A 15,399-nucleotide genomic window follows, 5' to 3' on the forward strand; every position below is an offset into this window, starting at 1 on the left:
ATAAAAAGCACGCATAACGCAATGGATTATCATCACACAATAATGCGGAGTACCTAGCATCATCAGCCTATATGTAATAATGTCCCACAAGCCTTGCTGAAAGAGAAAACAGTTGTTTTTGTACACTTTATTTATACAACTTAATCTATGATAATGAAGACAACCATTCATACTTTATATACATTTAGTTGACTATTCAAATGATACATTTATTCATGAACTATGCTAGCATATAATGGATGAACCCAACTCTTTAGAAATGTGTCAGGACATCCCCTTGATACATGTAGGAGTTAATCATCAAATAATTAAACACAATAAGCCAATCTAAGCAGTTTAGACCTTCTCCATAGTAAATTGTAGATTCCTAGCAAAAATAATTGCAATTATTGTTTATTTGTATATAGCGCCACAATATTACACAGAGGTTCTCAATGAACACTGAAACATTCACGTCAGCCCCTGAACCATTATAGCTTACAGTCTAAGGCGTCTATTTACTAAGCCCTGGATAGAAATAAAGTGGAGAGAGATAAAGTATCATCCAATCAGCTCCTAACTGCCATGTTACTGGCTGTGTTTGAAGAATACCCGGAGCTTATTGGTTGGTACTTTATCTCTCTCCACTTTTCCAAAGGCTTAGTAAATAGTCCCCAAAATTCCCTAACACACACATACACCCAAGGGTCCATTAAGTCAGAAACCAGTTTGGACTGTGTAAGGAAACCGGAGGAACACAGGGAAAATATACCACCTGAAAATCATTTAATTTGTTTCAGACTGTTTTCCTCTATTCACTGTGAATGACAAATTAAAGGACACATCCTCCTGCTCTTTCCTCATATTCCATCACCCTCCCGTAATATCTCCCTGTTTATTCCTTTTCTTGTAGTGGCTATTCCAAAAAGCCCAGCTCCAGCTGCAGGTATTGCCCCTGGTATCCTGCGAGGACCCAAAAATTTGCTAGCTGGGGTGCCTGGGCGTAGACGTCGAAAACCAGGAAGGAAGAAGGGGCAGCTGACTAAAGCTCTTGTCCATCAACTGACAAGCCAGCCGCCCAAACTTTGTGAACCTTTCCGCTTTCCGAAGAAGAGAGGCCCCAAGCCAGGAAGCAAGGTACTTGTCTTTGAGCTTTATATTACCGCTGACATTTGATCAAATGCAGGGATTAAAATCCAGTGACTCCAGCAATATAGTGCTTTTTTCTTGTAACTGGTTGGCATGTTCACAGATACGACACTGAGCATTGTGTTTAATAGCTGTAAATGCCTTCTCAGGAAAGATGGTTCTTTTTTTATTTTTGAGCATCACCCAAAAATAAATAAATAGCAGCGTGAGATGAGAAGTCAGGAATAAATACAGTTCAGTGACTATTGATCATACAACAGTGGTGTCACTTATGGAATGTCATATCCTCCTGCAAGTGACTGGTCTGTGTTACTCTTATAAGTTTGTAGGTTGCTCACTTCATTTCACTGTCTACAGCTTTGGCTGACTGATTAACAGACCTTTTGGATACTTATGTACAGGTATGTATCTTATGTAAATAGGGGTAGCACTTGATTTACCGACAGACACAATATCGACGGTCATAATCCTGACAGTCAAAATACCGACACGGCCAAAATACCGTCATTTTAAATGCCGACACGTCAAAATGCCGACATGTGTTTTTAAGGAATTTTTGCCCAAAAACAGACTTTACCATCCCAGTGGATCTGGAGGGGGAATATAATAGTGTGCCTGAAACATGGCAAGCGCAGCACACTTAGACGGTGTCCATGTCCACCTATGTCAACATTAACACACAAAAAACCCAGAAAAACTCATGTCAGTTTTTTGACATGTCATTTCAAATGTCGATATTCTGACTGTCGGCATTTTGAACATGTCGGCATAATGAATGTCGGTATTTTGACCATGACGGTATTTTGACTGTAGGCCAATGGCTGTTGGGATTATGACTGTCGGTATTGTGTCCGTAGGTAAATCATACTGAACCCGTAAATAGGATAGCCATTTGATGTGCTTGGCCAGTAAAAGTCACATTATACTTCTGAGTACTGAGTAATATATTCCCAACTGCTTCTGAGTTCTATGAAATCAACATTACAATTTATAAATTTGCATTGGCAAAAATAAATATATATTTTCCTTGACATATTGGAAAATATAATGGACCTAATTTGCGATCACTGTTTGCATATTTATTTTATTTTTAGAGGAAGCCACGACTTTTGCTGAATCAGGTTCCTACTTCTCCCACAAACAGTACGCCGGAGCCAGACACCAGCACTGTACCGCAGGACGCTGCCACCATTCCATGTGCTGCTATGCAGGCTCCCACAGGTAAGTTGGGATAATCATATGTTCACACTATAGATAACATGGGTGATTAATGGCAGTTATTAATGTAAACAGATAAGCCTTCATCACCCTACCCCATTCCCTTCTACTACAAATATATCTGTAAGTGACTGGTACGTAAAAAAGACCAGAGAAACATACAATAAACAAATGTATTTTGTTTTTTGAGGTTTTTATTTGTAATAAACTCTTTATTGTAAAAGACCATATGGGCCAAGATTTATCAAGCCTTGGAGAGTGATAAATTGCATGGTGGTAAAGTACCAACCAATCAGCTCCTAGCTGTCATTTTTCAAACACAGCCTGTAACATGGCAGCTAGGAGCTCGTTGGCTGGTAGTTTATCACGTGCAGTTGATCACTCTCTAAGGCTTGATAAATCTGGACCATGTGAGTTCCATGGCCAGGGCTGTTATTGTTCTGGAGAATATCCAAGCTACCTCCAGCAGTCCCATAATATTCCATTAGTGACAACAGTGGTCATCCCCAGGATTTTGCATTCACATTGTAAATTAGGCTGTAGTGGCAGAGGGAGAGGTGCTAGCCATGAGACCCCTTATGTTTTTTTCTAGTTGTGTATTTTATAGTATAATACAAATGTAGTGTGATCTTTCCTGTAGTAATGGTCATTACCAGACAAAGAGTGGTGTATGCCAGCTGCAGATGGACATCTAATATCTGTAACCATTCAAAGGCGCGGTCAGTTGGTAGTTAAGGGCAGTAGTCATATCTACAGACTCCAGAGGAATACATGCAACCCTGTTCATGTATTATTTACAAATAAAAACCACTAAAGACCTGTACTGTTGTACTAGGACCTCTTATAAGACTTTTAGCCAATTTCAGAAACACAGCTACCAATATTTTCAGGACTGTGCTCAGACAGCTTTTCTCTAGTACCTTTCTTATTACAGACATCGTTGTTTAACTTCCTCAGGCATGGCAAGTTATAACTAAATTGTTGAACTCCCAATAAAAATATAATACGTATGAACTCATTTATATTGTTGGCCATATATTATTGTGGCACAACCGGGCATATATTGGGACACATTGGTCTGGAGACACTGCACATTTAAGTAGACCTATTGAAAATATTGTATGTAAATTTGTAGGTTCTACTTGTACATTTTTGTCTTCAGTTTGCATTTACCTGAACAAGAATGGAGATTCTGGCCCTCACCTCGACCGAAAGAAGGTTCAGCATCTTCCAGACCATTTTGGACCAGCTCAGGCATCTGTAGTCCTCCAGCAAGCAGTTCAAGCCTGCATAGACTGTGCTTACCACCAGAAAACAGTCTTTGGCTTCCTAAAGCAGGGCCATGGTGGGGAAGTTATATCGGGTGAGAGTGCTGCAATTTTTTTTTCCATATAAACTTCTCATTATACTCCTAGTGCCTAGTAGGTTAACACAATTTGTTGCATTTCTTATAAATTATTTATTTTTATCTGTCACTTTAGTTATGAGAGATAAGCTCCTTTGTGCACACAATTGTATTGCTCTTTTCCTAACGACTGATGTGTCAGTCAGTCTATTGCTTGGGAAAATTACGGCTGTTATAAGTGCACTAACAGATTTCCTAGCCCATCACCATTGACCATGCGTGCTTCTAATTGGCCATAACAATTTGATTGGACAGTCTAAGCTTGGTTTTATATTTCCTTATAACTGCTCCCTCTTATCCCATTTTCTTGCTCCATCCAGAGTTTAATGAATATCACTATTTCTTGTAGCGGTATTTGAGAGGGAACAGCATACACTGAACCTTCCGGCAGTGAACAGTATTGGTTATGTCCTTCGCTTTTTGGAGAAGCTTTGTCGGAATCTGCGTAGCGATCACTTATTTGGAAACCAGCCCTTCACACAGAATCCTGTGCAGCAGATAGGGTCCTATGAAAATGACCGGTATTTGACGGGTAAGAAAAAAGCGCAATGCCTTCTCCTACACACACCAAGAAGAGGTGTTTTAGCATAAACGCTTACTCTATATTAGTAGGGTACCAATGACACATGGTTTTCTTGGGGGCTTTTCCCCCGCAGACAGGTGTAACTCTGAGGGCAACCTCCATGGTCTAGGAAGAGGATCCAAGAGATACACAAGCGAAATACCTCCATACAATGCTCCCCTATGTCCCAAAGTACCAAAGAATGATTTCCATGCATCAGAAGGTGAGCCCAGTGAACTGATCTGTTTTTATAATTCTTAAAATGCTTTGAAATACCGGAATTTAAAAACTTGTACAGATGTGTCCTCTTTCATCCTTGCTGCAGTCACGCTAAACAGCCCTTCAAGTCGTGCCATGCCGTGGCGGGACTCTGTAGTGCCGAGCATCTTTTGCCGCAAAAATGCTTCTAAGATGCCATGCAGTGCACATGAGCAGCTTCTGCTGATTAAAATGATATGCAGCATGCCTATATTCTGTGTGTAATAGCAGCTCTAACTGCATCCGAAATAAATTTTGCGCCAAAAAAAGACGCTCGGCGCTACCGAGTCACACGGCACTTGCGCGTTGTAGCGCATGGAGCAAATTTGTAAAGGGACACATCTGTGGCTTGCAAGACAAAGGCACTATTTAAATACACAATTGATGATGTAATAGCTTTTCTCTACCATTGTCTGTTTTTTGTCTATGAATCGCTACAGGAGAAACGTTCCTACTAGATGCTGGCCTTCCGGCATCAATGGAGCAGCGTCTGGGCACTGCAGATTCCCCTAGTAGCCCCAACACATGTAGAGTCCCCAGGGAATATCGGTCTCCTACGTATCGAAGTCTCCATCAGCTGACTAGCCTCTCCCAGGGAACAGTGCGGCGGCTTAGCTCTGGTGGTGAGTGAAACAGAGACACTTACAGACAGATACATTTATATAGCTTAGAGCTCTGTGTCACAGTATGGTAGTGACTCAGGCATATAGGTGCTTTGATATATGAATTAGATAGGAGTGTTTCATCTCGGCAACAGTCGCTTACATTTAGAAAATGAGTCCTGTAGTCTAAGCAAACAGCTGTACACCTGTACACACATGCAGTTGCACCCTGCATGCTGCTTGTTATATGCCCCTGTCACCAGAAAAAAGGTTTCTGCAAGTCAGACTTCTAGTTCACTATTTGGCAGGGCTGGCTTAAGGCCTACTAGCACCCTGACAAAATTTAAAGCCCCCATCCCCCTCCCATCAATGCGCGCATGCTCCTGGGAAAGTGGGTGTGGCCTCACACCTTTATATTATGTTGATCAAACTATAAATATATATATATATATTATCACACACCCCTTCTACACACAGACACAATTAGCAAGCATTACACATAATGACCACAGCAGTTCTCTTTACACATAATGCCCCCAGTATAGTGGCAGTTACACTCAATGTTCTATTATAGTGCCAGATAAACATAATGCCCCCAAAAGTGACAGATACACATAATGCTCCAATTGTAAAGCGCAATATATATATATATATACTGTATATGTATGTTGTATGTGCTGCGCTATATATAACTGTTATTAAATAAATAAATAATAGTGCTCCCAGTGCTCACCGCCACCGCTGCTGGGCTTGGCTGGGCTCTGCTGCTTTTCTCTGCTGGGTTTAGCTGCTGCTGCTGGGCTCTGCTGCTCCTGGTTTCCGCGTCCGAGGGCGGAGAGCGCAACGCATGCCTCTCCTGCCCTTCAGTAAGTCCGGTCTTCCGTCTCTGATGGCAGGCTGCGGCATCTCAAATATGGCGCGGTTTCATGAGCCAATCAAAGCTTGCAGTCCGGCAGCCAATCGGGAGCTGCCGCTGCTGATCCACTAGCTCTTATTGGCTGACGGCTCCACATTTAAAATTGCTGAGCGCCCTTAAAAACCTAGTGTCCCGTGCGGCCACTCCAGTCAAACATGTCTGAAGCCAGCTCTGCTATTCGGGCTGATTAGCGTGATTATAGTCGACAGTGCTTTATTATTGCTGTGCCAGTCCCAGCCCCTGCCTCATGTCACTTCTCTGTACACATGTTTTCCATCAGTCTATGGCCATAGCGATCTGACCACTATGTTTCTGTTAGTATTTCTTAATCTTCCTGGCACACATACATCAATGACAGATAATATATTGTTGGTCACAAGAGCTGTCTGAATGTACCACTCTGGAGAAGCATTGGAAATTATAAATTTTTTAATAGCTCCCTGTATGGCCATATGGTGGACAGTGGCTTGTATGCCTAGGAATTGCCATCCACGAGAAAAATCTACTGTGAACGTTCCATCTAATAGTGTTATAAGCCCACAGATCTGTCAGAGGGATCATTTGCCAGGATGTTGTTACATGTCTTGGGTAACATTCAGTTACACATTTAATCATACACTAGGTGATTCATCGTCCCCTACGGGCGCTATTCACAACGTCGCAAGGGGCTACACCCCCTTAACCCCTGCACGTCCTTTGGAGGGGCAATATTTGTATTATATGGAGTATTACCTTCAAGCATAATGTTGTTAGTGGTTAAATATTTTACGGGCAAAGGGCGTGCGATGGTCAAGGGGGCGTAGGCCCTTGCGACGGCATGAAGAGCGGACGCAGGGCGTGTGTGTTAATAATATGTTATGTGTACATAATGTAGGTATAAAGACAATGTTCGGTAAATACCATATACACATTGTGTGTGTTGGGAGATTATTTCTCATATATGTATCACTATACAGCCCCCTTCCCCTATATAACATCACATACACAGTGTGTGCGCTGGAGACTTATCCCTCATAAAAGTATATGGTATTAGCCTCTCAACAGCTTCATTGTCCCCGCACACTGCACACTACAGACTCTCACTCTGCACCAGCACCAGAAACCGCAACCGCCATGTTCTTTCCTGGCCGCGCAAGGCATGCCGGGAGTTGTAGTCTCCCCACAGCACTGCCGTGACGTCACTGTGATGCGCACCCTCCGCAGTTTATCGTGCCGGATACACATATGCCCTACAGTGCCAGATATGCCCCATAATTCCAGATATACAGATATCCATATGCCCCATAATGCCAGATATACATATGCCCCACAATGCCAGATAAACATGCCCCACGGTGGCAGATATGCCCCACAATGCCAGATATATATATATATGCCCCACAGTGCCAGTTATACATGTGCCCCACAGTGCCAGATATGCCCAACAGTGTCAGATATACATATGACCCCAGTGCCAGATATGCCCCACAATGCCAGTTATACATATGCCCCACCTCCCTCCCTCCCTCCCTCCCTCCCGCTGCTGCTGTGTCGGGGTCGGGGGACAGAGAGGAGAGCGGAGCGCGGGCCCATCCCTCAGTGCTGCTCAGACAGACTCTGGTGGTCTCCGGCTGCGGCGTTTATTTTCTCAACTGAGCACCGGTCGTTATCCAATCAGAGCTCGCAGACCGGCAACCGCAGCTCCTGATTGGGTGCCGGTCCGCAAGCCCTGAGTGGCTAACGAACCGGTGCTCAGTTGAGAAGATACACGCCGCACCCGGAGACCAAAGTCTAACTGAGCAGCACTGAGGGACGGGACCGCGCTGTGCTCTCCTTCCCTGACACAGCAGCGGGCTGGGAAGGGGAGGAGGAGAACATCCGCGGCTTTTAGCGTAATAGCCGCTAACAGCGGCTATGTTATGTGTGAGTGTCGGGCCGCGGGTACGGTGTACAGGCGGCTAGATTCTTAACGGAACACCGTACCCGAGCGTACCGCCACACTTGCAGGCCTGGTCTCTCCTATACGGATCTGTGAGTATAGGGGGATACTCACGGAGCGATAATCTAAGCAATCTGACTATTTGCAATGACAATCTGCAATGGCTGCCGGACCGTGAGCTTATTGAACTAAGACACCCGCACCTGCCGGAGACTGAGGGGCAGGAGAGGCGCAGGCTACGCTCTCCTCCCCTCTCACACTCACACACGCGCACACACACACAATCACACACACGACAACAGCAGCAGCAGTAAGTAGCAGGGGAAGGGGGGGAGCATGTATACCTGGCACTGGGGGCATATCTGGCACTGGGGGGGGCATATCTGGCACTGGGGGGACATGTGTATCTGGCACTGGGGGGACATGTGTATCTGGCACTGGGGTCATATCTGGCACTGCGGGGGACATGTGTATCTGGCACTGGGGGCATATCTGGCACTGGGGGGACATGTGTATCTGGCACTGTGGCCATATCTGGCACTGCGGGGACATGTGTATCTGGTACTGAGGGCATATCTGGCACTGGGGGGACATGTGTATCTGGCACTGGGGGCATTTCTGTATCTGGCACTGGTAGCATATCTGGCACTGTGGGAGCATTTCTGTATCTGGCACTGGGGGGCAATGTATATCTGACACAGTGGGGGCATTTGTGTATCTGGCACTGAGGCAATGTATATCTGGCACTCTGGGGGCATTTGTGTATCTGACACTGTGGGGCAATGTGTATCTGGCTCTGTGAGGCAATGTATATCTGGCACTCTGGGGGCATTTGTGTATCTGGCATTGTGGAGCAATGTATATCTGGCACTGAGGCCATATCTGGCACTGTGGGGACATGTGTATCTGGCACTGAGGGCATATCTGGCACTGGGGGGTACATGTGTATCTGGCACTGGGGGCATTTCTGTATCTGGCACTGGTAGCATACCTGGCACTGGGGGTATATCTGGCACTGTGGGGGCATTTCTGTATCTGGCACTGAGGGGCAATGTATATCTGACACAGTAGGGGCATTTGTGTATCTGGCACTGTGAGGCAATGTTTATCTGGCACCCTGGGGGCATTTGTGTATCTGACACTGTGGAGCAATGTGTATCTGGCACTGTGAGGCAATGTATATCTGGCACTCTGGGGGCATTTGTGTATCTGGCATTGTAGAGCAATGTATATCTGGCACTGTGGGCATATCTGGCACTGGGGGGGACGTGTATCTGGCACTGGGGGCATATCTGGCACTGGGGGGGACGTGTATCTAGCACTGGGGGCATATCTGGCACTGTGGGGACATGTGTATCTGGCACTGAGGGCATATCTGGCACTGGGGGGGACATGTGTATCTGGCACTGGGGGCATTTCTGTATCTGGCACTGGTAGCATACCTGGCACTGGGAGTATATCTGGCACTGTGGGGGCATTTCTGTATCTGGCACTGGGGGGCAATGTATATCTGACACAGTAGGGGCATTTGTGTATCTGGCACTGTGAGGCAATGTATATCTGGCACCCTGGGGGCATTTGTGTATCTGGCATTGTGGAGCAATGTATATCTGGCACTGTGGGCATATCTGGCACTGGGGGGGACGTGTATCTGGCACTGGGGGCATATATGGCACTGGGGGGGACGTGTATCTAGCACTGGGGGCATATCTGGCACTGTGGGGATATCTGGCACTGCGGGGACATGTGTATCTGGCACTGGGGGCATATCTGGCACTGGGGGGACATGTGTATCTGGCACTGGGGGCATATCTGGCACTGCGGGTACATGTGTATCTGGCACTGGCGGCATATCTGGCACTGGGGGGACATGTGTATCTGGCACTGTGGCCATATCTGGCACTGCGGGGATATGTGTATCTGGCACTGGGGGCATATCTGGCACTAGGGGGACATGTGTATCTGGCACTGGAAGCATTTCTGTATCTGACACTGGGGGTATATCTGGCACTGTGGGGGCATTTCTGTATCTGGCACTGGGGGCAATGTATATCTGACACAGTGGGGGCAATGTGTATCTGGCACTGTGAGGCTATGTATATCTGGCACTGGGGATACGTGTATCTGGCACTGGGGGCATATCTGGCACTGGGGGGGATGTGTATCTGGCACTGGGGGGGACGTGTGTCTGGCACTGCAGGGACGTGTATCTGGCACTGGGGGCATATCTGGCACTGGGGGAACTTGTGTATCTGGCACTGCGGGGACATGTGTATCTGGCACTAGGGGCATATCTTACACTGAGGGCATATCTAACACTGGGGGACATGTGTATCTGGCACTGGGGGTATATCTGGCATTGGGAGCATATCTGGCACTGTGGGGGCATTTCTGTATCTGGCACTGGGGGGCAGTGTATATCTGACACAGTGGGGGCAATGTGTATCTGGCACTGTGAGGCAATGTATATCTGGAACTGTGAGGCAATGTATATCTGGCACTCTTGGGGCATTTGTGTATCTGACACTGTGGGGCAATGTGTATCTGGCACTGTGAGGCAATGTATATCTGGCACTCTGGGGGCATTTGTGTATCTGGCACAGTGAAGCAATGTGTATCTGGCACTGTGGGGCAATGTGTATCTGGCACTGTGGGGCAATGTATATCTAGCACTGTGGGGCAATGTATATCTGGCAATGTGGGGCAACGTGTATCTGGCACTATTGGGGTCATATGTGTATCTGCCCCTCACCCCATATGTGTATCACTCCCCCATTTTCATTGACCACGCCCCATGTGGCATTTGGCCACACCCATTTCTCTAACGTCCTAGTGGATGCTGGGAACTCCGTAAGGACCATGGGGAATAGCGGGCTCCGAAGGAGGCTGGGCACTCTAGAAAGATCTTAGACTACCTGGTGTGCACTGGCTCCTCCCACTATGACCCTCCTCCAAGCCTCAGTTAGATTTCGTGCCCGGCCGAGGTTGGATGCACACTAGGGGCTCTCCTGAGCTCTTAGAAAGTTATAGACTTAGAATTTGTTATTTTCAGTGAGACCTGCTGGCAACAGGCTCACTGCAGCGAGGGACTAAGGGGAGAAGAAGCGAACTCGCCTGCTTGCAGCCGGATTGGGCTTCTTAGGCTACTGGACACCATTAGCTCCAGAGGGATCGACCGCAGGCCCAGCCTTGATGTTCGGTCCCGGAGCCGCGCCGCCGTCCCCCTTACAGAGCCAGAAGCAAGAAGATGGTCCGGAAAATCGGCGGCATGAAGACTCAGTCTTCAGCAAGGTAGCGCACAGCACTGCAGCTGTGCGCCATTGCTCCTCTCACACACTTCATACTTCGGTCACTGAGGGTGCAGGGCGCTGGGGGGGGGCGCCCTGAGGCAGCAATAAAAACACCTTGGCTGGCAAAAATACCTCAATATATAGCCCCAGGGGCTATATATGAGGTAAATACCCCTGCCAGAAGTCCATAAAAAACGGGAGAATAGGCCGCGAAAAAGGGGCGGAGCCTATCTCCTCAGCACACTGGCGCCATTTTCCCTCACAGCTCCGTTGGAGGGAAGCTCCCTGGCTCTCCCCTGCAGTCTACAAGGGTTAAAAAAAGAGAGGGGGGGCACTAAATTTAGGCGCAGTATACATTATATATATATATAAAGCTATAGGGGACATAACTCAGTTAGTCCCTGCAGTATATAGCGCTCTGGTGTGTGCTGGCATACTCTCACTCTGTCCCCCCCAAAGGGCTTTTGTGGGTCCTGTCCTCGTTTAGAGCATTCCCTGTGTGTCTGCGGTGTGTCGGTACGGCTGTGTCGACATGTTGAATGAGGAGGCTTATATGGTGACGGAACAGAGGCCGATATATGTGATGTCGCCCCCTGTGGGGCCGACACCAGAGTGGATGGATAGGTAAAAGGTATTAACCGACAGTGTCAACTCCTTACATAAAAGGGTGGATGACGTAACAGCTGTGGGACAGCCGGCTTCTCAGCCCGCGCCTGCCCAGGCGTCTCAAAGGCCATCAGGGGCTCAAACACGCCCGCTCTCTCAGATGGCAGACACAGATGTCGACATGGAGTTTGACTCCAGTGTCGACAAGGTTGAGACATATACAAAATCCACTAGGAACAGCCGTGACTTGGTCCCGGCAATAAAAAATGTGTTATATATTTTTGACATTAACCCAAGCACCTCTGAAAATGGGTTTTTTAGGTTTGGGGAGAAAAAACAGGCAGTGTTTTGTTCCCCCATCAGATGAATAAATGAAGTGTGTGAAAAGCGTGGGTTCCCCCGTTAAGAAACTGGTAATTTATAAAAAGTTACTGATGGCGTACCCTTTCCCGCCAGGAGGATAAGTTACGCTGGGAGGTATCCCCTAGGGTGGATAAGGCGCTCACACGGTTGTCAAAAAAAGCGTGGCACTGCCGTTTTAGGAACGGCCACTTTGAAGGTACCTGTTGATAAAAAGCAGGAGGCTATCCTGAAGTCTGTATTTACACACTCAGGTACTAGACTGAAAACTGCAGATCGTGCTGCTGCAGCGTGGTCGGTGACCCTGTTAAGCATACTAGTTTGCTAATATGAGAACATATTAAAGACGTCGTCTTATATATGAGGGATGCACAGAGGGATATTTTGCCGGCTGGCATCCAAAATGAATGTAATGTCCATTCTGTCAGGAGGGTATTAGAGACCTGTCACTGGACAGGTGATGCTGACTTAAAAAGCGCATACAGATTCTGCCTTATAAGGGTGAGGAATTATTTGGGGGTGGTCTCTGGGACCTCGTATCCACAGCAATGTGCTGGGAAGAAATATTTTTACCTCAGGTTTCCTCACAGAAAAAGGTACAGTCCTGTCGGCTTCAGAAAAGCAAGCGGGTCAAATGGCGCTTCCTTTCTGTACAGAGACAAGGGAAGAGGGAAAAAGCTGCACCAGCAGCCTGTTCCCAGAATCAAAATTCTTCCCCCGCTTCCTGTGAGTCCACAGCATGACGCGGGTGCTCCACAGGTGTAGCCAGGTATGGTGGGGGGCCATCTCAAAAAATTTCAGCAATTAGTGGGCTCGCTCACAGGTGATCCCTGTTTCTTTCAAGTAGTATTTCAGGGGTATAAGCTGGAATTAGAGATGTCTCCCCCTAGCCGTTTCCTTAAATATGCCTTGCTGACAACTCCCTCAGGCAGGGAGGCTGTGCTAGAGGCAATTAATAGGCGGTATTCCCAGCAGGTAATACTCAAGGTGCCCCTACTTCAACAAGGACGGGGTTACTATTCCACACGGTTTGGGGTACCGAAACCGCATAGTTCGGTGTGACCCTTCTTATATTTAAAATCCTTGAACACATACATAAAAAAATTCAAGTTCAAGATGGAATCGCTCAGGGCGGTTATTGCAAGCCTGGACGAGGGGGATTACATGGTATCCCGGGGCATCAAGGATGCTTACCTGCATGTCCCCATTTACTATCCTCGCCAGGAGTACCTCAGATTTGTGGTACAGGATTACCATTACCAAATCCAGACACTGCCGTTTAGACTGTACATGACACCGAGGGTGTTTTATCAAGGTAATGGCCGGAATGATGATACTCCTTCGAAAAAAGGGAGTTTTAATTATCCCGCACTTGGACAATCTCTTTATAAGGGCGAGGTCCAAGGAGCAGTTGGTAGTAGGGGTAGCACTATTTTGGAAAGTGCTACAACAGCACGGTTGGATTCTAAACAGTCCAAAGTCACAGCTGGTTCCTATGACACGTCTACTGTTCCTGGGGATGGTTCTGGACATAAACCAGAAATAGTTTTCTCCGGGAGGAGAAAGCCAAGGAGTTGTCATCTCGAGTCAGAGACCTCCTGAAGCCATAACAGGTAGCGGTGCATCATGGCACGCGAGTCCTGGGAAAAATGGTAGCTTCCTACGAAGCAATCTCATTAGGCAGGTTCCATACAAGAACTTTTCAGAGGGACCTGTTGGACAAGTGGTCCGGACCGCATCTTCCGATGCATAGGCTGATAACCCTGTCTCCAAGGACCAGGGTATCTCTACTGTGGTGGCTGCAGAGTGCCCATCTTCAAGAGGGCCGCAGGTTCGGCATACAGGACTAGGTCCTAGTGACCATGAATGCCAGCCTTTGAGGCTGGGGGGGCAGTCACACAGGGAAGAAACTTCCAGGGACTTTGGTCAAGTCAGGTGGATTTCCCTACACATAAACATTCTGGACCTGAGGGCCATTTACAATGCCCTGAGGCCGGCAAGGCCTCTGCTTCAAAACCAGCCGGTACTGATCCAATCAGACAACATCACGGCAGTCGCCCATGTAAACCAACAGGGCGGCACAAGAAGCAGGATGGCGATGGCAGAAGCCACAAGGATTCTCCGATAGGCGGAAAATCATGTGTTAGCACTGTCAGCAGTGTTCATTCCCGGAGTGGACAACTGGGAAGCAGATCTTCTCAACAGACACGACCTCCACCCGGGAGAGTGGGGACTTCCTCCAGAAGTCTTCCAAAGGATTGTACACCATTGGGAAAGGCCACAGGTGGACATGATGGCGTCCCGCCTCAACAAAAGCTATAAAAGATATTGCGCCAGGTCAAGGGACCCTCAGGCGATAGCTGTGGACGCTCTGGTAACACCGTGGGTGTACCAGTCGGTTTATGTGTTCTCCCCTCTGCCTCTCATACCAAAGGCACTGAGAATAATAAGAAGGCGAGGAGTAAGAACGATACTCGTGGTTCCGGGCTGGCCAAGAAGAGATTGGTACCCAGAACTTCAAGAAATTATATCAGAGGACCCATGGCCTCTGCCACTCAGACAGGACCTGCGGCAGCAGGGGCCCTGTCTGTTCCAAGACTTACCGCGGCTGCGTTGGACGGCATAGCGGTTGAACGCCGGATCCTGAAGGAAAAGGGCATTCCGGAGGAAGTCATTCCTACGCTTACTAAAGCCAGGAAAGAGGTTACAGCAAATCATTATCACCGCATATGGCGGAAATATGTTGCATGGTGTGAGGCCGAAAGGGCCCCAACAGAGGAATTTCAACTAGGTCGATTTCTGCATTTCCTGCAAGCAGGAGTGACTATGGGCCTTAAATTAGGTTCCATTAAGGTACAGATCTCGGCTCTGTCGATTTTCTTTCAAAAAGAACTAGCTTCAGTACATGAAGTTCAGACATGTATAAAAGGAGTGCTGCATATTCAGCCCCCGTTTGTGCCTCCTGTGGCACCTTGGGACCACTAAAGACCGTGGATCTGTAATATCTCACTTGGAAAGTGGTCATGTTATTGGCGAGTATCAGAATTGGCGGCTTTATCATGTAAAAGCCCTTATCTGATTTTCCATATGGATAGGGCAGAATTGAGGACTCGTCCCCAGTTTCTCCCTAAGGTGG

At 47.4% G+C, this 15,399-nt stretch overlaps 1 protein-coding gene across 4 annotated transcripts in view; it reads left to right on the forward strand.

The window, feature by feature from the left end:
- The window catches only part of SCMH1 (Scm polycomb group protein homolog 1), a 157,763-nt gene that overhangs the window by 118,035 nt on the left and 24,329 nt on the right, over positions 1-15,399 (forward strand). For all 4 annotated transcript variants that reach the window (XM_063954624.1, XM_063954620.1, XM_063954625.1 and 1 more), the window contains 6 exons: positions 893-1,116; positions 2,223-2,349; positions 3,509-3,709; positions 4,101-4,283; positions 4,408-4,536; positions 5,012-5,194. In XM_063954624.1, coding sequence (XP_063810694.1) covers positions 893-1,116; positions 2,223-2,349; positions 3,509-3,709; positions 4,101-4,283; positions 4,408-4,536; positions 5,012-5,194 — 1,047 coding nt within the window. The remainder of the gene's footprint in view (positions 1-892; positions 1,117-2,222; positions 2,350-3,508; positions 3,710-4,100; positions 4,284-4,407; positions 4,537-5,011; positions 5,195-15,399) is intronic.

The sequence above is a fragment of the Pseudophryne corroboree genome, chromosome 2 (genome assembly GCF_028390025.1).
Source record: "Pseudophryne corroboree isolate aPseCor3 chromosome 2, aPseCor3.hap2, whole genome shotgun sequence".
NCBI classification, from domain to species: Eukaryota; Metazoa; Chordata; class Amphibia; order Anura; family Myobatrachidae; genus Pseudophryne; species Pseudophryne corroboree.